The sequence below is a fragment of the Notothenia coriiceps genome, unplaced genomic scaffold (genome assembly GCF_000735185.1).
Source record: "Notothenia coriiceps isolate Sejong01 unplaced genomic scaffold, NC01 NC01_scaffold00037246, whole genome shotgun sequence".
In the NCBI taxonomy this organism is placed as follows: Eukaryota; Metazoa; Chordata; class Actinopteri; order Perciformes; family Nototheniidae; genus Notothenia; species Notothenia coriiceps.
Genome location: NW_011369947.1, coordinates 21,269,384 through 21,292,591, shown reverse-complemented (window position 1 = coordinate 21,292,591; position 23,208 = coordinate 21,269,384). Strand labels below are relative to the sequence as shown.

Genomic DNA, 23,208 nt, shown 5'->3' with positions numbered 1-23,208 from the left:
TAATAAAATCTATAACTAAAATCAACAGCAGAGATTTCCAGGACTTGGGAATCATATATATATATTTAGACATTTCTGTATACATGTTTGCACTGTTTGAACATAGAGAACTACGTTAATAAAGGTTATTCAAAGTAATACACGTTTTCTTTGAGTTGAATGTAAGTTTAAAGCTAATTGACATTTCTACCTGAGTATCACTCATTAAAGCCTTAACAAATAGTAATACAGATATCATTTGGTGTGACAGCAGATAATAACTAATAGTTTTTATGCTATTGAAGTGGTTCTTTCCCTAAAATCTGAAATAACGCTACACCACATATTTTCCTATAAGTCCTTTTTAGATACAAAAATACAGCGAGAAATAAACAATGTCTACAAAAAATCTCTTTAAACATTAGTTTAAAGGCACATTTCCAGATGAAATGTGTTTCTATTTAACAGCAGTTTGATTCAGCGGCTCGAGTTACACGATACAAACACATACGATACAAATCAAATGTTGTTTAGTTTGAAAGAATTTAACTAAAAGAATCAGATGGTAACTTGATGGTACAGAGCATTTAGATATAATCCAGATTGTTGACTATAATTTGAGTTAATCTCTGAAATGGTTAACGTGTCGGATTTGATTTTGAAAGAGGCCATTCTCAGGCGGCCATTTAACGAAAAATCCGCTTTAAAAAACTTTAAAGCTCAATAATTAAAAAGTGATTTCCTATGTGTTTCACTTAAACCCGAACGATAGTGCACCCAGCCACGAAATAGTCTGGCTCCTAAAATAGTTATTTTTACACTTACCGTACAAATGAAAGGAGATATGATGTGTTAACAGGCGTTGTAGTTTTAGTAGCTTTGTGCTAAGCTAACGGGCTGTGGCTTCAAATGTAACGGATAAATGTGATTATATTTTACAACCAACATTTCTAAAACTGTTACTTTAAGATTTAACTAACTGCTAAAAGTAAAATTACACAAAATGTCACTTGAATTTCAAAAATAGGCTGTTTTTTTCAGGGTGGGCTGTGATTGGCTGCAGCACAACATGAATCTCAAATGCAAATGAGTGATTGCTGACACTTTGACTCAGAGTCTGAAATGCATTTCTGTAGTCTGAGGTCAGAGGTGAGGCAGCTGGTGTGTGAGGGAGATTTGGAAAAATACACCATCAGCATTTGGGCTTAAAAACAAACATGTGATGTTGTTGTTGTTGTTTCAGCGACGGCAGCATCCAAATTACACTGAAGGCACGGCTGGTCATAGAGTTTGCTTGATGCTCTGCTGGAGCTGGTTTCATGTGTGTGTGTGTGTCGACAAAGGGAGGAGGATCGAGGTAATACTAACAGTTTAAAGTCCAGAGTTTCTAGGAGTGCATCTGAAGAGTCCGTGCACAGTTTGAGTGTTTTTAAACTATTCAGATTCAAAGCAGCAGGACGGAGGAAAAGACGTATGAAAACACACAGTGACGTAGAAACCGAGGTCCTCAGATTGTGTCCTTAAATTCCCAGAAGTCCTTGTGCTTTTCTTTTAAAGAGTTCACTCACTGAAGCCGAAGTTGGCGCCGGGGCTCTCTGTGTTCGGGGAGGAGGGGCCGGCGCTGGAAACAGCACTGGAGGGGACACTGCCATCTTTACAAAACAAAAAACACATCATTCAGTCACTTATCTTTGTAGTCTAAAAACACTGATTGTAATGCAGGTACAGATAGCACAAACAGCTCTGCTCCTAACCTGACACACAGAAACATATTTTCCAATGAATCAGCCATTAAAGGTAAAAAGTTCACTCTTCACTTTTAAAATAATTACACAATCTTGCTTGTTTTTTACTGCTTGATCAGACAAAACAAGCCAGATGAAGACACCTGGAAAATGTTACAAAAAAAACATAAATACAAATAAAACAAAAACAGTGTATCATCACTGACTCGTGAAAATGATAAACGTGTCAGATTTATGCTTTTTGTATTTCAGGCAATTATAAGGCTGCCATTTTGTTTATTTGGTAAACAAAACCCACCCCTAAACAACTTAAAAGCTCAATAATTTAAATGTTAATTCCTATTTGTTTGATTCAAACCAAATTTTTTTACTTTAAGTTCACTCTTGACTCTTTTTTTAACACTTAAAGGTAGGGTAGGTAAGAATGGAGAAACCAGCTCGAGTGCGCTAGAATTTGAAAGTACGCAACCGGGAAAAATCTGCCTCTTCCTTCAGACTTCCTCACAGAGCCCCTCCTCCAACACACACGAACGTGCACATGACCAATGACTGCACGAGGCACACNGTCTAGTGCGTTGGTGTTCGGATCAGGGGAGCACAGGTTCAAACCCCACTTCAGTCAGCATGTCGTTGTGTCCCTGGGCAAGACACGTAACCCCAAATGCCATTTGGGGTTACGTGTCTTGCCCAGGGACACAACGACATGCTGACTGAAGTGGGGTTTGAACCTGTGCTCCCCTGATCCGAACACCAACGCACTAGACCACTGCGCCACACGCCTCCTGAAGGTACGTTTTTAAAGTGTAGGAAAAAACTGCTACTACTTTATGTATCTACTTATTTGCTTTTTGTTTCAGGGGCAAACACAGCAACACAATATTAGGGAGACACTTTTATTTTTAATGACTTTTGTTTTTGTTGTTTGTGACAGTTCTTAATTTTTCCAGGACTCAAGTTAAAGTCAAGTTGGTCGAGTTAACGTCCCAGATTTGATGACATAGGACTCGACTTAAATCAAAAAAGACTTGCAGCTTAACTCGGACTCCAATAATCAATGACTAAGGAATTCACTTCGAGTTCATTCATCTGGATAGAAACATATTTGAAATACTAGATTAGAAATAAAAGAATGTTTTTTAAAAGGTTTACCACAAATCCAATTATTTTCCCTTTTATTCCTTAAGGCTGTTCATCCCCAGCACTTTGTTTGATTCAACATTATCTACAAGTGGCAGGACAGAAAGGTTTAGAAATAATGTAATGTGATTGTATAAAGATACCACAAATCATTTAATTTGCATAGAAAACTAAATGATTTTCACAACAAACAAATGAAAGAATGCAAAATGAGAAGTTTAAATTAGTGTAAACTGCTAAATGACTTGAGTGCAAAAATGTACGACATACTTGCCACTTGCATAAAAACACTTGTTTCCACATCTGTATGCCGAATGACCGTGTTAGCACGCGACATGTTAGCACGCGACATGTTAGCACGCAACATGTTAGCACGCGACATGTTAGCGCTTTAAAAGCACTGCCATGCCCAAATATAGTGCTAGCATGGCTATAGACTTGTGGTCTTGTTTAGTCATTAATAGTAATTTGTTTTCTTTATTTTGAGTACTGTGATGTGTTTTAAAAATGCATTAAATGCATTTACTTACTCCCTATCACTTTGAGATACAGTCTTGACATATAAAACGATCTGTAAATAATAAAAGGAGACATGAAAACACACACAAATTGAGATTTAAATGTACTTTAATAGATGATCACCAGGCTGTTTCCCTTTTACAATGAATCTGAAGTAGTTCTACTTTTACAAGTTAGATTTAAAGACAGAGAGATATTCAATATTGCGCTGAGGAAGAGAAACGTAACTAAGATTAATACAATGCAAAAAGAAAAGAGAGAATCAAACAGAACTACCAATACAGCGTTTCTTAACAACATGTTAACAGGGCAAACAATAAAAGCACAGCCCAGTATTATATTATTATATTACTGTATTTCAGGACCAGTTAAGACAATACGCTTTTTTTGTTCTTTTTTCAAATATACCTCTTTAAAATAGCATTGTATTTGTTATTATTATTTCCATGTTAAACAATTACATTCAGGATTATAACTAAATAAATCACATGCAGAGATTAAATGGATGGATGACACCATGTTGAGATCAAATGAAATCTTCATTTCGATGCAGCGATGGCGATGAGATTGAACTGATAGATTTGTATTTCGTTCTGTATCTTGTCAGTGTTTTATCTTGAAGTAGTTTTGAGAGTATTGTCATTAAAACCGGTTAACAGGACAGTGTGTTATATATCTTTCAGGTCCGTTCTCTCCAGAGCGATATGTACAATCTGTTCACAGTACATACACGTACATGTGGCGTTTGTTTCATTTCATCCATGTTTTGTTTTTTGAGTCTGCATGTGTTTCAAGTCATTTTCAGGAAAAAGTTTACGTTGCATTTAGTACTATTTCTGTGTTAGTGTTGATGTGTTTGTTACGGGATCTCCCTTGCTCTCCGTCCCATCAGAATGACGCAGAACAGTCGTCATGACAGCGTCGTCAAAACATCAAACCGTTTCTGCTCTCATCCTCCGCTCCACACAATGTATTTTCTGTCAAGGCTGGTGTGTTTTGTTTTTATTTTTATTTATTTTCTCTATTGTTTTGATCCAGCAGCATTCGCATGGTAGTACCAACTCAACATTCAGAAAAATAGATCTCCTCTATAGTGCATTCAGCTTCTGCATGTGGTCACACAGTTCAGTATCGAGCGATTCACAGCGTTCTACTGGTGCCTTGAAAACTTCAAGACTGGGTATTTGGAATCTGCCAACTTAAAGACCATTTTTTAAAGACACTACATATCCGACCCTCCACAAAATCTGACTTCCAGACAAGGACTTTCTAACAGAGTCAATGTAAACCTTTCCTCTCCTCTAAGTGTGCCCTCCAGTGTACTTGTGCGTTCTCCAGCTGTTTAATATACAACCTCCCCAGTGGGATAAAATAAGAAGTCTGCCTCGGATTCATCACAAGCATGAGATGCATATCGAGGCTCAGAAAGTGCATAATGGACAGTGTAATGTTAGGGGAGGCCAGGCAGAGCAGAGAGCACGGAGGCTTGGGAAGATGAGGTATAAAGAAGTGTGAGCGTTACACAGGGAAAGAAAATGGCACAAACTCTGACAACACGCTCTAGCTGTTTTTGAAATAGATTGAGAGAAATTGTTAAGTTTAGTTAAACTATACAAGCAGAGGATCCTTTCTGCTTTTAGTTGGCAACATCTGGATCGATCAATCGCTCAAACAAAGTGCTTTCTGTAAATCCAAGCCTCCTTTCCTCCATCGCACACACTGGCCTCTTATCAGTCCTTAACACACAAAACAACAAGCCTGTGATGAGCCATGTCGGCAGAAATGTATTTCTTAGAAATCAAATATAATAAATATTAGTAAAAGAATACAAATCAAAACAAAATTATTTTTAAAAAAGTAAATTATTTTGTTAAATCTTGATATAAATAAAGAAATAAAACGTGGCCTCGTTTAAAATCAATGTGAGCGACTCTCTAATACGGCTGTGAAGACGCAGAAAGACCTTTCATGCTGAACCAGTTCAGAGGACTCACTAAAACATCAGCGTCAGAAAACAGTGTGTATCGAGTGTGTCATATATCACACACACACACATACACAACTATTGCAAAGACATTCACTTTAAATCAGCGTCCAGCACATAATCATTCATGCTCGTTCTGTAATAAATATTTCTCTGGGAATAATATTGGGAATAATTGCTTCTTTATATATAAGATAGACTGTTTTTACATAATTTTATATTACAGGTAAAAGTTGTTTTCTATCACCACACTCGCTCTCTGTGCTCAAACTACTTCCTCCCAACCCTAACTCTCAGAAAATGACATTCCTATCAGGTGCAAGACTTCGCTCGAAGACATTCATATTTGTTTAAAAGTGGCTTTAATGCTGAATTTGATTAAAGAGCTCTTTAGTTATTGAGTGTATTATTTCAGAGTGTGGATACGGTTTGTGCGTACTGGTATAAACGGACTGGTCCTTTGTTGTGTTCTTGGTTTCTTTCTTTTCCCCTGGTTTCTCGCTCCGCCTCACAATGGCTGACTTGTCCTCCAATTACCCCTTCCTCTTTAAAACCTCAAACTAAAGGCACATGAAAAACGCCTCCTGTAACACCCACTTGTTGTCATGAAATACAACCCCAGTGATAAATATATATTAGCGTTCCCACTTCTAACTCTCGCTTCGGTTGCTACATTAGTCACATGTACATTATTTTCCTTTCTCGTCACTTTGTGATACTGACAGAGACATGTTGCTGAACACGAGGAAATGACAGATCATTCTACATGAACCTTCTTCTCAAATGCATAATCAGAAACATTGCATTCGCTTCATCATTTTCTGCATTATTCCTAATTATTGAACATAACCTCTGTATTGATATAGACACATGTTTGTACTGGAGGTCATACAACACACACACAGAGCATGATGAAGACATCGTCCTTCTGCCTATTGAATCACAGCCAAACAGCGTATCTACTCTAAACTGCATCCACCACTTGGCTAAAGAAAGGGTTAACCCTACGCAGTTCTGAACGATTTTCAGCTAAAAAACGCAAGCACCATGCAGCAGCTTAAGAGAGAAAGCCGAGAAGTAAAATCTCAAACAGTGGCAACCTCAGGCACCTCCTAAAACTTCACCACAAACTACAAGAAGTGTTGTTTTTTTGTCTTTTACATTACATCGATTTATGTCGTATGTATTGAGTAAATCCAGCAGCTACTGATCAGAATTGCAAATCATGTGCTTTGAAAAGAAAACCGAGGAATGTTTCCTCTTTGAAAAACACTGAATACAATCCAAACACTTTTTTGATCACTGATTCAGGTAACATTTGATTTACTTTTTTTTAATGTTAGATGATTAGATTTCTGAGTTTATTGGGAATAAGCCAACAGTTTAAGAACTACACTTCTGTCGTGTAACTGTGGCTGTAAACACGTATCAATGCATCTGATATACGAGTCTAATAAAGCGTCATTATGTTATTAAAAATGTGTTTTCACCTAGTGCTCGAGTACGAGTGTTTTAGGGCTTACGGTTACAGATGAAAAAACCTAACTGACACATGAAAGCATAAACCCACAATTTTGACTTTGATTTCAGCGAACAGAATCTAGTGTGTTGAGCGCTGCGGAAAATTCATTGAGAGCTTTGAAGCTTTGAAGCAGCAGAGAGTGCTGGTCGCTCCGCTTTGAGTGAGAACAGATGAGAGGGAGGGGAGAGATGGGAGGGGGGGTCACAGCGGGGGGAGTGTGAAGCTCGTGAAGCTCAGAACTCGATCTTGCAGGCAGAGAAGGACTCGTCCTGCATGACCACGGTGCTGCTGGAGGCCAGGACCATGATGTTCAGGTCCTGCTGCTTCTCGTGGGTCTGCTGGTACCATTCCCGGGTCACCTCCGAGTCGTGGGTCGGGATCAGAGTCACCTGACGGGGACACAATACATTTAATTTAGCCGATGGTTTGATCCAAAACGAGTTACAATAAGGGCATTTCATTTTTTGTATTGTTTTATTTTAACCTATTTTAATTTCTTGTCAGCTTTCATTCAAGGGCATTTCATTAGGATCACTTTGGATGTTTCATCTTGTTCTGCATTTATTTAATATTGTTGTTGTGTTTTCTGTAAAGCACTTTGGGCTGCTTTGTGTATGAAAGCTGCTAAAGTTCATTATTATTATTCAACCATGGAGAAACAAACTGGAAAAGGGTTATTTCCTATCTATAAGCCCAACCACATTAAGTGCTACTGCATTAGCTTCACTTAAAACCAAATCCTCTGTAAGTGCTACGAACAAAAGAGATGTTTTTGTTGTTGTTGTTGAAATGCAGTGAAAACATGTGAGTTTTCAGTCTGCGATACAAAGTTAGAGGGAAGTGAGGGGACATTATTATACAGCAAAAAGTCCAACACTGTTCTTATATAACATTTGTATTTCACTATCTGCAGATGGACCTGCAGGATCGGTCAAGTGAGCGAGAGAGCCAGGAACAGAGGATATTTTAGGTCCTCATACAGATTGATGCCGCATGCAGATATTTGCAAGGTCAGGAAAATATAGAACATTAATCATTCTCTCTAAGCTAGCACAGAACAGAACCATACAGCACAATACTGCTGAGCGAGGAAGGGATACTATCCTCATTGTTTCCAGGATAGCAGTTTGTTAATTGCAAATGCGTCACAATGATATAAACTAAGACTTTTTAGTTGATCAAAGTATAGTAAACGTTTGTTCAAGTGTGTTGCTGATGTAACCAGTTAGAACTCAAAGTAGTGCCGACATTTAAAAAAAAATTGACACCTTTGAACAGTACAAAAGAGAGCACGCACTATTGAAACACTTGAATGCAGTGAATGTGAGAAATGGAGGCGCAGACAGACTGATGGAGGTTGTACCTGTGAATTGGAGCCCCACTGAGCCTTGCCCTCCAGCAGGGCGTCCAGGACNGTGTGCCTTGGCAGTCTATGTTTGTGTAGTCCTGTGTATTTCCAATGAAAGCTTACATTATTCATATCATTGGAGAGGACACTTTGTTGTTGTTTGAATTGCATTATAATTGCTTTCTAACTGAGCATGTGAATGTGACTAACGGTTGAAATTCAATTGGATATCTGGGTCTAAACATCTGCTTCTTGCTTCATTTAAAATGTCGAAAAGAGTAAATATCAAGTTTTTAAAATGTCTGATTTCAATCTTGGTGGATCAAATGGTCCTTTCTTTTGTCTGTTGTGCCTTTGTCTGGTTTGAATGTGCCCTGGCAATCAAGTTACATGTAAAATCATGTTGTTGGACGTGAAGATGTTAACCAACCTGAACTGCTCTTGACGCCGTTGACCAAGCCTTTCCCCGGGCTGAGGATCTCAGTCCTGGAGCCTTGAGTCTCGGACATCTTGATCAGCCTGGAGCTTCTGTCCGTGTCCTTCCTCTTCAGGGACGCTGATCGAGGTGAGGAGGAGTCCTTGGAGGCCTGCTTCGATGGAGTAGAGGACCTCTTCCTGACTTCGCCCTTACGGGAAGGGGAGGCCGATTTGGGTTTGCTCCTCCTGAGGCCCTTGGTGGTTTTGTGCTCCTTCTTAAGAAGTTTCTCAGTGCTGCTGTTGAGAAGAGCTTCTGGATCCACCATGCACACATCTGGGTGCGGAGGGTGGGGATAAGGGTCCTTCATCGCGGTTGGAGCCGGATCATGAGTCTTCTGCGATGACCTGGGTGATGAAGGATGGTGTCCACCGCCAGCTGCAGATAACTTGTCCACGGGAAGATGTTCAGCGTCCTCGTCCGAGTCCAGATTCCCTTCGGCCGTGATGGACGGACACTCTTCGGTTCCTGGAGGGACGTCAGAATCCGACTGCGAAGGCAACGACTCGCTCACTGACGTCGGAGGAGTTTCCTCCCCAGCTAGAGTCACTGCCAAACCAGAAGACATGGGGCCGGGCAGCTGCTGAGGCGCCTGTCCAGAGTCCCCATGAGCACTCTGGGCGTGGTGGGGCTTCTGCTTGTGCGACCTCCTTTTTACAGAGTGTTGCTCCTGATCGTCCTCGTCCCCTTCCTCAGAGTGTTCACTGCGTCCTTCCTCCTCGCCCTCGCCCTCGTCACTGGACGGCGGGTGAGGGCTGGGGTTCATGAACGATGGAGAAAGGTCTCCTTTGCGGTGTTTGTATTCGCAGGACGAGTAGCCTGGATGGGAGGAAGAGGAGGTGGCTCCGGTGTTCAAGTCAGAAGGACGATCCGCCCTTGCTGCTCCTTTGCCGGATGCTTCTGTGTGATAGGCATCTTTTGAGGAGGACATAGAGGTACCGTGGGCACTGGTCCTCCATTCCATTGCTTCCTCATCCTCTTCGTCCTCATCGTCATCCCCGTAACCCGGAGGAGGGGCACTTGGGCAGTCTTCAGGCCTTTGTAGTAGCTCCCAATCAGATATACTGCTCCTTCTCCTTTCCACTAGTCTCTCTGGTGTCTTTTCCGACAAGCTTTTCTCCTCGTCTTCCTTCCAATCTCCTGCTTTTTCACACATCTGTGTATCAGTTGTTGCCTTCTTCCCCTCTGAGCTGTCTTTACACATTATGCTTTCACTGTCTTTAGCCGTCTCTGCCTTTTCAACACTTCCTGACACCTTAGCGTCGTCCTTCAAAGCTGCATTGGTCTTTTCCTCTTTGACCTCCATTGTTTTGGACGCCTCTGTTGTGGCACATGTGGTTTTGCTGGCTCCACTATCACTCAGTGAAGGAAGTGAGGCTGTCTGTTGCGATGTTTCAGGTTTAGACACATACGCAGAGGTGATGGTGACTGCCTTGGTCTCTGTGGACTGAGTGGTACTTTCAACCACATGTGAGTCAGTTATCGAGGGAAAACTCGGCTCCTGCTGTGCTACTTTGACAGTTTGACACATAAAACATGGTGGGGCGCTGTCCTCCATTTCAAGCGTTACAGGCTCTTCTTCTTCTGATGATTCTTGGTATACCTTGTCAGATGAGTCAGCCCTTTGGAGGGGAGAGACATCAAAGCAAGCCTCTGATGAGGACAAACCCTCGGACACCTTGACTTGGCTTTGTAAAGAAGGTGCCGCGGAGGATGTGGTCATCCTAGTTTCTAGCATGTAAAAACTATCAGTGCTCGACTTTGTGTCCGTTTCAGGCTTTGCAGAACCACGTTGATCCATAGTCTGTTTGGCAGTGGTAGAGAGGACTGATGATGATGGTTTGGTATCATCAAACTGTCTGGGTAAAGACACTTTAGTTGTAGGTTTAGTCGTCACCTCCATGTACTCATCTCTCTGAAACCCTCCAAAGCAAGAGCTCGAAGACTCAGCCCTGAACGATGGTTCCTCTTCGGCTAGAGGTACAGTAGAGCCTGATATGGTTTTAGCTTTGTCTCCAGACTCTTGGCTCAAAGGGCCGGACATTGAGGCTGAGGATGAGTAACTGTACGATGTGGAGGAGAATGTTGAAGTAGAGTATGTTAGGGTGGTGTATGTGCAAGGTGAAGAGGCAGTTTCCTTGTGTTTTGCGGTGATCTCTAAGCTCCGCCTCTCGTCTAGACTTTCTTCTTGGCTGTAATGTTTATCATCGCTTAGCTTGGATAGCTGGGAGGCCTCTGAGGTTTCTTTCTTATCTTCTTTCAATCCCGCCTGACTTCCCTCACTGTAAAAATGCTCAGAATAATCTCCAGGTCTACTCTGTCCGATGTCGGCATAGCTTCCTCTTAGAGGAAGGGAGGGACTGGATGAAGGTACAGACTCTGAATGGTCAGGTGGTAAAAAGCTGGATGTTAAGGTGCTGGCGGGCATTGGGTCAGTATCCTTTTTCAAAAAGCTTGGTGATAGAGACTCTTTGTCCTCATCTCCCTTTGTTGTCAGTAGGGCTTCATAGGAGGTATCCTGAGCCGATGATAACCTCCTGTTTGAGGTTGGTTCAGGAGACAAATGCTCTTTCTTAGTCTCAGGAAGTTTGGGGAGATCTGATGAAGTGAAATGGATTTCGTCCATTTTGTAAGGGTCTGGTGATGAAGTCATTTGACCAACATCGTCACTCTTTGTCTCGGGGACTTTTGATGTGGCTGCGTCGTCTTCTTTGAGTGGTTTTGTTTCAGGCGATTGTGGTTTTCTGCTTCCCTCCTGCTGGTCTGAACATGAGGCTTCACCAGTGCTTGGTTGAGAGACTGTTTCCTCTTTAAGGACGCTTGATTCAGACAACTTTTTATTTGAGTCCTCCACCTCTGCTAACACAGCACTGTCACCAGAGGTACGTCTGCACATTTCTTTTTCGGACTGTTCCCTTGCGCCCTTCTCCATATCTACATCGCTTAACTCCTCGTCTTCATCCTCATCTTCGTCATCATCTTCGTCTTCATCATCATCCACATTGAAATCTTCGCCTTCTACAAGTAATCTTTTATCTATAAAGCTCTCTTTTCCATCAGGAAAGTCTAAAGTTGGGTTACAGGAGGCAGAGCTGCTCATTTGACTGTTGTCAGATGCCAAAACATTATCATCTACTTCCTGTCCTGAAAAGGTGGCGGCAGACACAGGCCTTGAGGTTTCTTCTTTCTGTAAAGGTGTTGCTTGTTGAGGTAAAATGTCTTTTTCTGCAGGTGAATGCCGACCAGATGCAGATTTTTCTTTGAGCGACTCAGCAGATTTTTCTTTCTCTTTTTCGGTTGTTTTCTTTTCTGTAAATTCCTCAAAAGCTACAGGAGTCGCTGAAACTTGAGTACCGAGATCTGACTGGCTCCATGAGGGAGAGGGTGTCTCCTGTCTTAGTGGCACACTTGGTGATTGAGCAGATGAACTGCTATCACTTTCTTGTGTCCCCCCTGTTGGAAAAGCCGCAGCTGAAGCCCCTTCCATCATATCTTCCTTTTCTTTTTCAGATTTCTCCGGTTTGTCCTCTTTAGGAGTGAACGAATAAGACTCAGCAGCCTGGGACATTTTGTTATCCTGCATGTCTACGGATGAAAAGCTCCTGTCAACATAAGGTGTATCTGGTCTCTCTTCTTTCTGGCTTTCTTCCTCCTGGCCTTTCTCTCTGTCTTCATATCTAGGTGAGGCACTTGGACTGTGGTGGCTGCTTCTTTCACTTTCCGTCAGAGACACCGGGCTGTAGTCGACTCTACTGAAGGACAGAGGCTCTTCTTTGTACTGATCGTCCAGGAGGAACATGGCTCCTCCAGCCTCTGTCTGGCTTGTTCTTCTGTTATCATCAATACCAATATCAGAGGGGTGTTCGAAACCTAAAGAAACCTCACTTTCTTCCCTAGAGTCCGAGTCATGATCCTTTGGAATGGGCTTTTCATACGGATCATATTTGGACGCACCAAAGGTTGGCTTTTCTTCTCCGAGGCTACCCATGACAGTCTCTGGAGTCAGTGGTGCGGCGTCAGAGGGGCTCCTGTCTTCAGAGTCCAACGTGAAGTAGGAACAAGGCGGTGCTAATCCAGGAGAAGCCACCTCTCGCTCTCCTTCCATCTCCCTCTCTGCTTCCTTTCCTGCTTTCTCTTCTAGTGCTGTCTTCTCTGCGGCGTTGCCTTCTGAAGTAAACAGGGATGGTGTTTGTTTCTCTTTTCGAGGTGTTTCCTCCACACTGGACTGGCTCTCAGCGCCGGAGAGCGTTGAGCTCCGCGGTTGACTGTCGGTGCTCGATACCGTGGACAACGCAGGCTTTTTCTCATCTGACATTGGTTCTGCTTTAGACGCGGGGACATCAGAAGCTGTGTCTTGTTTGGGAACAGTGGTTGTGTCCTCCTTTGATGTGACAGTGTCAAAAGAGGGCTTTGCAAATGGTGCAACCGTGGTTTGTGTTTTCACAACGCCTTTCCCGGCTTCAGGGGAAAAACTGTATTCTTCTTTTTCAAACTCATCAAGAGAAGGCTCCTGCATTGTAAGAGTTGGTATGATCACTGTGACGGATATCGGTGGTTTAGTCGGGTCACTTGTGTGTGGTTTTTGGGGCGAGGGAAGACCTACCGAGGGGATGTCATGTTCTGGTTTCTTCAGATCTACCGACAGAGGTCTGGAGCCGGCTCCTCCCATACAAATGTCCTCCTCGTCTACATCTTCGCTGTCTTCATCGGAGGACTGAACCGCAAATGCAGGTTTGCAATCTGACTTGGACGCTTCTCCTAATGTTGTCTCTGCAGGTTGTTCAATGGTTTTCTCCAGGTCTTTCTCTTGTAACTCCTCTTTCTCCCACTTCTCCTCCTTAGTGTGTTCGGCATCAGAGTCTTTCTCAGTGATCTCGTCCGTCTTCCTGTCACCTAAGTCCTTTTCTTCACTCATCTTTTCCTCTTTGGTGTCATCAGTCTCATATGTGTATTCCTTTTCCTGTTCTTTTTCCATTTTCTGTTCTTTGCTCAGTTCAGCAACATGTGTGTCGTCCTTTTCTTTCTCTGTCTTCTCTTCGTGACTGATAACAACCTTTGTATCTTGGTCTCTCTCTTCCTGACTCTGGCTTGGAGACAGGTCTTTACTTGATGCAGTTATAGAAGTATCTTGCTGCATTGACGTAGCTCCGAAAGTTCCCTTCTCTGTCTGAGCTTCACCAGACTTCTCAGAGATGTCTTGTGGCTTATCACTTACGTCGCTGATATCATCCTTTTTGGTTTTATCCCCTTCCAAGATCCAAGACACGGGAAGGTCTACCTCTTTTTTCTCATCCTTCTTACATTCAGGCTCAAAAGAATAATCCTCCTTTTGTTCTTTCTCATCCTTGGCACTACATAATGGAGACTTCTCGGTCTCCAGTTTGATTACCACGTCCTTAGGTTGTGCAACACTGGAGTCTGTTGCTTTCTCTTTGTCATCTTGTTCAGTGTCCTTATCCTTTACGTCTTCACTTTTGGCTGAAGTACCAATGTTCTGCTCCTTAGATGCAAGCTCAGAACTCTTTTCTTTCATGTCTTGTTCGAATATGTCATCCTTGGGTACATCTTTTGCTTCTTCCTTGATGACTTTTACATCTTTTGCTTCTTCCTTGATGACTTCTACATCTTTGACCTCTTCCTTGATGACTTTTAGATCTTTTACCTCTTCCTTGAGGACTTCTAAATCTTTTGCTTCTTCCTTGATGACTTCTACATCTTTTATCTCTTCCTTGATGACTTCTACATCTTTTGCTTCTTCCTTGATGACTTCTACATCTTTTGCTTCTTCCTTGAGGACTTCTACATCTTTTGCTTCTTCCTTGAGGACTTCTACATCTTTTGCTTCTTCCTTGATGACTTCTACATCTTTTGCTTCTTCCTTGAGGACTTCTACGTCTTTTGACTCAGCCTTGATGACTTCTACGTATTTTGCTTCTTCCTTGAGGACTTCTACATCTTTTGCTTCTTCCTTGATGACTTCTACATCTTTTGCTTCTTCCTTGAGGACTACGTCTTTTGCTTTTTCCTTGATGACTTCTACATCTTTTGCCTCAGCCTTGATGACTTCTACGTCTTTTGCCTCAGCCTTGCCCTCATCCGCAGGGCTTTTCAAACCATCTTTGCTTTCTTCATCCTTCGTACCAGAAATGCCATCCTTACTTGTCACTGTAGGTTCCTCCTTGTCTACTGCTTTCTCTTTGTCCTCTTCCATACTTGATTTGACAGCACAGATATCTTTACTGATTTCTTTCTCCTTATCATCGTGTGTTGTTGGTTTAGCAACAAAGTCTTCCGTTGATGTTTTGACGATGTCTTTGCTCATCATGACATCCTGTTCATCCATCTTGGAAGTGTGGTCTTTGTGTGTTTCTTGGTCCTTTTTGTCCTCCATGACTGGTTTTACGCCATCCTTAAGTGTCTCGTTTGAGGGACTATCTTCCCTACTGGTCAGTTTCTCTCCAGCTTCTGTCTTGGTAAGTTTAGTCGCAGCAGTATCTTCTTTAGTCCCGTCTTCCTTCTTCTTCTTCTCTTCTTCTACAGTAGGTTCGAAGGTGCTAGCATCCTCCTTGCTTGTTGTCATATCTTCTTCGTGCTCCTGTGTTTCATAGATATCCTCTTTACCCGTCTCTCTCTCTTGTTCTGCAGTTGGCTTGGGAGCAGACATGTCCTCTTTCCTCAGAGCTGAATCCCTTTCCTGCACTGTGGTGGGGCTGGTGGGCGAGATAGCATCTTTACAAATGTCTTGCTCATATTCTTCTTTCATGATAACAGCAGACGTATCAGTCTTACTAATCAGTTCTTCTTCTTTGGTGAGTTGAGCCCCAGTAATGTCACCCATCTCTTTCTCTTTCTCCTCCCCAGTAAAAGACTTAGTATCAGATATTTCTATCTTTCCCATCTCTTTCTTATCCTCAATCACTTTTATATCAGATGTTTCCGCCTCCTTTTCCTCATCTTTAGCTTGCTCAATGATGGGCATGGCGTCCTTCTTTAACTCTTTTTCCATCTCGTCTTTAACAGGTTTGATATCTGTGGTTTCGACCATTTCAATCTCTTTCGCTTCGGCCTTTACAATCCTAATATCAGAAACATCTCCCTTGTCCGTCTCTTTCTTTTCCTCGTCTTTCAGAATCTCACTCTTAGACACATCGTCCTTTTTAACCTCAGTTTCCACAGCTTTGGTTTTGAGGTCATCATCTTTCTGCTCACCTTTGATTTGTGTGACCTGAGCAGTTTCCACCTCTGCTTCTTCAGTAGTTTTGATGTCAGTTTGATCTTTTCCAGGCTCTTTCTGTTCATCTTTAATAGCGCCATCCACTGCGGAAAGGTCCTTTGCAATTTGCTCTTCCTTCATGGGTTTAATATCTGAGGCGATCCCCTTGACAACCTCTTTCTCATCCGTGAAGAACATGACGGCAGAAACATCTTCCTGGGTAACAGATTTCCGTTTTTGCTCATCCTTCAATTGTATGATATCAGAAGTGTCGTCCATTTCTTTTTCCTGTTCCACCTTAACTGCAGATTTATCATCATGATGGTCGTCATCATCATCGTCATCATCATCATCATCGAGGAAAGTGCTCTCCCTCTCTGGAAAGGTACTTGGCACTTTCTCTCTGAGAGTAGAGTCAACCTCTTCATGGATGTGTCCAGAGGAGATGAGGGAATCCCTTCCTAACACGGGCGACTGAACATCTGTTGAAGACGCAACAGCAGGGATTGTTTCTGTGTCTTTGCCTTCGTCTTTTTGCACTGATGAAGAGTCCTTCTCTAACTCCTTCATCACTGGAACCTCCTTTATGTCTTTCTCCAAAGATGTGGGAACGTCCCCTTCGAGTTGACCTGGTTTCTGTGTGTCCTTTTGTGTCTCTGCTTCATCCTTCTTCGTAGTTTCATTTGTTGTGACGACATGGAGGACCTCCTCTTGCTTCTGCTGCTCCGAATCAGGGCTCGCCTTCGTCTTGTCCTCCACTGGGGACTGACGAAGAGGAGAGTGAGCTGCACTCGGTGGTCCAGAGTGAGGAGGAGAGGCCATTTTCACAGTGATATCATCTGGACTGAAGCAGCGCTCTTCGCTCTCTGAAGTCACTGAGTCCGACCCGAAAGGTCTAGTAGGCACAACGGAGGAATGATCTTTAGGCGCAACGGCATCCAAGTTCTCTTCTTCAATCGGAAGGTGGATCGGTTTGGTTTCCTTGATAGAAGTGATATCAGTCGGTTTGGTTTCCTTGATAGAAGTGATATCAGTCGGTTTTGTTTCCTTGATAGAAGTGATATCAGTCGGTTTGGTTTCCTTGATAGAAGTGATATCAGTCGGTTTGGTTTCCTTGATAGAAGTGATATCAGTCTCTTTACCTTGTAGGAATTGGGATGAAGCATATCCCTCTTGGAGCTTCTCAAGTGACATGTCAACATTAGGAGTTTGGTCTTCATCCTCTTCCTCCTCCTCCTCTTCCTCCTCCTCCTCTTCAGAGCGAGCTTCAGGAGCTTTAGTCGATGTCTTGACTTCTGCAACCGGAAGGTGCAAGTCATCAGATGGAGACTTGATTAGTTTGTCTTCTTCTAGAGAAGGTGGAGAAATAGTTCCTGCAGAGAGTGGCTGCTCTTTGCCTTGGCTGGCGTCAGGCGTGGAGGCGAGGGGGCTTTTAGGCGGCTCCTCGGCTCGAGGAGTTGCGACAGAACCCCCGGAATGATCCTCGGCGATAGAAGTCGGAAAGGAGCACACTTTGTCGTACTCGGTGATGGACGTCGCAGAAGACACGTGCTCCTCTTCGGCCAGAGGAGCCGTGATGATGCTGGTGAACACCGATAGCTGCTCCTGCACGCCCGGGAGGAACGTCTTCTCCGTCAGAGCTGCAGCTTGAATCTCCGTCATGCCGGGAATGTTCACAAAGGATCCGGTTTGATCTGGAACAGAGATGTCGTAGGCACCGACGTCGTATTGAAGGTGTGGTATCCTCTCCTCGGCCTCCTCGTGAATCTCCTCGTCAGAGATGGTCTGTTCCGTCTCGGAGTATCCGGGGATGGTCTCGTCCTGGATGTAGGAGACGGGTTCAGCTGCAGTGGCTCCTTGAAGTACGGAAGTGATGGGAGCTGTGGCGCCTCCAACATGTGACAGGTAGCCCTCCTCCTCTTCCTCTTCTTCAGCTGCATCTTCAGGTTTGATCTCTTCATCTGCTATAACGTCTAAATCTTCTACCTCCTCCAGTTCGGCTTTCTCCAGCACCTCTTCCTCGTCTTCCTCTTCGAAGGGAATATATTTTGTCGCAACCTGAGCTGCCAGCTTTCCTGTTTTCTCCATTTCTTCTAACTCGTGTTTCCTGTCAAGCCCGTCGTCCTTTGCGTCCTTCCATTTTGCTTCGTCCTCCTCTTCACCAATTCCCATATCTTCTTCTTCCTCCTCGTCCGTTGTCTTTTTAGCAGCTGGGGACTCGTCTTCCTCCTCCTCTTCTTCATCCTGAGAGGCTGCTCCTTCGTCCTCAAACTTTTGAGCGTCTTCCATTTCTCTCAACTCTTTGTCTTTGTCTTCTGCTTTCGCTTCTGGGGCCGAATCATCCTTTTCTGGAGACTTAGGCTCGGCAGGTTCGGTCGCAACGGACTTCTTCAGATCTTCAAAGTCCTTGGTGAGGTCTTCAGGGCTCGTGGTGACGGACGTGAGCTCAGCAGCTCCGTTCTCTGTGGGCTCAGGTTGGATCGTCTCAGGCTCTTCTGGCTTCGGCTCAGCAGGTAACGCCTTGGCTACCTTGCTTTTTCCACTCTTAGCTTTACTTGTGGTTTTAGCTTTGTGTAACGTCTTCCTGACCTCCGGTGTAAACGTTTTCAGCTCAGGTTTGGTCATTTTCCTCAGCTCCGGTTTGGACGAGTCCTTCTTCTTGTCGTCTTTGGACTTAACATCTTTCGAGTCATCTCTCTTTACTTTCTTGATCTCTTTCTTTTCCTTGTCCTTTTTCTCATCCATCTTCGACACCCTTTCCTTCGGGTGCTTTTTTATCGATTTTTCTTTCAGGAGCTTTTTCTTTTCCGGGACATCACTTTTGGATTTGATGATTTTAGTCGGCTTTTTCTCTTCTTCTATATTTTCCTTGACAGAGTCACTCTTTGCCTCGGTGGCGGCTGAGACATCGTCTTGTCCTTCGGTTTCTTTCTTTGAGGCTTTTGCAGTAGTCTTCGGGGACGACTTGAGACTCTCTTTGCTGTCTGTTCTTTGTTTTAATTTGGTTTGTTTGATAACAGAGGCAGGAGCTCCGGAGGCAATGTCCTTTTGTGTGGCGACAGGATAGCGCAAGAAGTCAAGGTGTTTCAATTTTTCTAGGCCTTCCAGGATCTTGTTCTGTGGTGCGTTCCCAGGGAACAGCACTCTGATGATCTTTTCTGTAGGGTTGGCAGGCAGCCAGACAACCAACGCTGTAACTGATGTCAGGTAGGGCACAGATATTTCTCCTTCTTTCCCGTTGGGCAGAATAATACCAGTTTTGGCCTTGCTGTTTCCAGCCCACTTCTGCATTAAAAACTGCATCTCTTTACTATCTTTGACAGGGTTGAGAACATACATGTCCAACTTGCCCACTCCCATCTTGTGGAACAGAGTAATGGGCTCTATGGTGTTGCTGGACACTCGGAAGAGAGGTTCCGGTTTGATTCCTAGTTTACTCAGGTACTGCAAAGTCAGGGAGGCTTCTTCGATGCTGCGCTTCACTTTAAGATTAGATTCAGGCATACGGAGCTTCTCGGGCACGTTGAAGAAAACCACACCCAGTTCAGGAGAGATCAGGTTCTTCATCCAGTCGTTGTAGTTGACGGAGCCTTGAGAATGCTCCTCCTCTTGTTCTGCTATCTTCCTCTGAAGCAGCCCATTGATACCTGGGAGATTGTCGGCGCCGATGTGTGTGAGCAGAACCGAGTCAATGCGGTCCAAGTGACGGACCAGCTTCCAGAAGCATGACTTTCGTTCAGAGCCTCCATCCACTAAGATGTTGAAGCCATTCACGGCAAAGAGAGCCGAGTCTCCTCGCCCGCCGGGAAAGATGTAGCAACACGGTTTGGAGAGTTTCAGGAAGCCTCCGGACGTGGGAGGCTCCAGGAGCTCAAAAGGTGAGGGGACGTCCACCGTCTGAGAGACATACTCGGTGAACTCGGTGACGCCCTCCATCTTGGGAAGAACAGACTCAGGGTTTAGTTTGTATTCCAGAAACTCCCTCAGGGTCTGATGTTGTCCCAGGGAGCTCCAGCCCACCTCCCCGCGGCAGGACACAGTGAGAGTAGCCTGCTGCTTCGGGGCTGCGGAGCCCAGCAACTCACTGACCTGCAGGAGGGACAAACCCAGACAGAGAGTCAGTAATGCAATGAGGCAAGATGGTAGACCTGTGTTTTCAAGACATGAAAAAAAAGGCAAGTAGACCATTTTGTTAACTCGAATGTGAGATAAGTGGGGGCTGGACATTAACATACATAAAGCTATTTGTGCAGATTCAAGATTTAAGATTTGTATTGTCATGTGTACATAGCTACAGTGTGGTTATGACAATGAACATCTTAGGTCACAGGCTCCTAGAAATAGTGCAGAATAGTCTACATACAAGTAATTGGAATATTGATATATATATATATATATATAAGTTGCAAACAGATGAATGTTTATTTGGCCACATTATTTTGTTGTCTACAGTGCCAGTATACATGTTCCTAAATGGTATCAGCATGTACCTATGCTTTCATATTTTAAGGAGAGTTCACCCCAACAATCTGAAATCTATTTTTCTTCTTTCTATGACCCGGATATTCAAGATAATCCACAGATCTCGTTGTAACCAGTATCCTGTAGGAAACATTTTCTACAGAACTAAATCCACAAACCGTATCACCATGCAGAAGAAAGATTGACATCTAGTAATGGGCCTTTGCTCACCCATTGGAAGGTGTAATGCAGTAGAACAAGTACAACAAGGTCTGTGGATTAGTTGCTTACTAGTTAGTTGAGTAACAAGGTCATGATTTCTGGAAAGAGAGTGTTTTAAATGTATTTTTCGGGGGGTTTGTGACATCACAAGCCTAGTGACATCATGTTCGTCCATGTTCCAGAGAGATCTAACATCTCAACGGCTGATACTATATCCCACACGCAACTCAAACCAAGCAAAAAAGATAATGAAGACTGATAAGTAGCACTACAGCTAACAGGAAAACAATATAGATGTTCTGAAAGTCTTTAATCAGGCAGTGGGTTGGACTCACCCCAGGATCAGAGAAGACTCGTGAGAGGGTCTGGTGGTTGAAAACGCCGCTTTGAAGAAGAAGGCCACCGTGATCCGAGCTCTGTCCACTCAGGACCAGAAGCTTCTGGGCTGCAGAGTCGGTGACCAGAGACTCGATCTGACACACACACACACACACACACACACACACACACACACACACACACACACACACACACACACACACACACACACACACACAAACACACACACACACAGAGGACAGTTAAAGGAGAGACAACATTGCCACATTACAAAGAGAAATGTCTGTATCACTGGCAAATAAATGACCTTTAATTATGTCAAGGTTAACCCGATTTGCCAATGTGTTCTCTGCAATAAATACGGACAAATATAAAAGACACAAAGGTCATCAGGGTTTCTATTATTGTATATCCTTGACAAATGTAAGGGCCATGATTTGCTGGGATCTTAACACAATACTAGTATGCATTAATTCCCTGTCCAGATTTACATTATTGCTTTCTTTAATCCGATAAATCCTCATTTAAAATATGATTATCCAATTTAGAGTTTTTTCTTTACTGGCAAAATGTAAACATATTCACACTCAAGGCAATTGACATGCTCGACAACTGTGGCCATTTATCAGAGAGCTTATTTGTTTAAATGCCACACGACTCATTTCTAAGTAAAGAATTAGACAGCAGGGCCCTGTATTCCAGGATATGATGAACTTACCTCTGATACGACAGAATCTTCTGAAGGGTTGACCAGCACTACGGTCTCTAAGACATCACTTCTGTGGTGGAGAGTCCTTTGTCCTGAAGCAGAAGATTGAAAACATAATGTCAACACCTTGTGTCAATAAAGCACTTCAGACGAAGATTAAGATTCAACTCCATCAAGACCTGAAGGTTGGACATCCAGCTGGACGACATTGAAGTCGTTTTAAATTGTGCCAGTTTTTAATGATGTATAATAGTTTCTTTTATTTGCATATTGATTGGTTGATGTGCCATTTCATTTGTGTTTTACGACCACTGTATTCGTCTGCCTGTATTGTCTGTGTTTTATCTGTGTAACGTTGTTCATGCTCCCCTTCTTGGCCAGGTCGCTCTTGGAAAAGAGATTTGAATCTCAATGAGACTTTTACCTGGTTAAATAAAGGATATATATATACATCCAGACCTAATCCAGGAAACCTCTTTGAGTCAGGGAGATGTACTTCACTGCATTCTGCATTGCATGTGGGACAATCACGAGAGAGATGAGCAACCCACCCACGTGTGCATCAACGCAAGGACAAAAGTAGGAAATGGGTCACTGTCGTCTGTTGGGTGAAAATGTAACTATTTTAAAAATCCAGGCAAACTGATAACCTACCCCTAACCCCTGGATAATTAATGTATTCTTATTGTGATTCTGATACGTTTTTTCATACATTATCTTACACTATCCCAATTTAAACACCTGCTTTTCTGGACACAGACAGAAAGAAACGCCACTTGCAATTTGGTCCTGCTTAAAGGTGGGGTAGGTAATTTTGGAGAAACCAGCTCGAGTGCGCTAGAATTTGAAAATGCACAGCCGGAAGAAATCGGCTACTTCCTTACAGAGCCCCTCCTCCAACACACACGAACGCGCACATGACCAATGAGGGCACGAGATAAGTTTGTGCACAGATGGAAGGCTGACAGGCAGGTAGGCCATCCAGTTATTTTAGCCGGGCCGCCTCAGATGATTGGTCGTGCTTTTTACAGCGCCACGGCTTCCACAGATGACATTTTTTATGGATTTTTTGTCAAAGCACTTCAGATATTCATTGCTATCGGGATGTTAAGAGCATTCCATGGAATATAACAAAAATTGTATCTCGAGCCGGTTTCTCAAACTTACCTTCCCCACCTTTAAATAGGTTTCTAATTTCTTTATTCCAGGCCAGACATATTAACAATTATGTCAATAAAAACCCAAATGCATTCAAATGTGCACACAAGACCACAGGAAACATCACTAAATGCACTTCATTGTTTAACATACATTGTTTCCACACATCCAAATGCATATTCATTGTAATCATGCATCAGCAGTTAATTCCACTCAGGGCTGATGTTAAGCTTTTAACTCCCCTTTGTTTCAGCACAGATGCACGCTCTAATATTAGACAGCTCTAATAATAGTGGTCTCTCAGTGACCCTGCCATCCCCTGAGTCTGCGGTGCTGCGCCATCTTTTTTAAGATCAGGGCTGAAGACATGAGTTTTCCACGAAAAACATCTGATGTA

The 23,208-nt window shown here is 43.2% G+C and overlaps 1 protein-coding gene across 1 annotated transcript; it reads right to left on the bottom strand.

Annotated features, from left to right (window-relative positions):
* Positions 1 to 3,470: 3,470 nt before the first annotated feature.
* LOC104966516 (microtubule-associated protein 1A-like) lies at positions 3,471 to 21,743 on the bottom strand. The gene is made up of 5 exons (XM_010795702.1): positions 21,663 to 21,743; positions 20,941 to 21,078; positions 8,647 to 20,011; positions 8,250 to 8,332; positions 3,471 to 7,275 (listed from the first exon to the last, which is right to left on the bottom strand). Exons 3-5 carry the CDS (start codon positions 19,856 to 19,858, stop codon positions 7,120 to 7,122), a joined length of 11,451 nt encoding a protein of 3,816 aa, XP_010794004.1. The 5' UTR covers positions 19,859 to 20,011; positions 20,941 to 21,078; positions 21,663 to 21,743; the 3' UTR covers positions 3,471 to 7,119.
* Between the last annotated feature and the right edge of the window lie 1,465 nt (positions 21,744 to 23,208).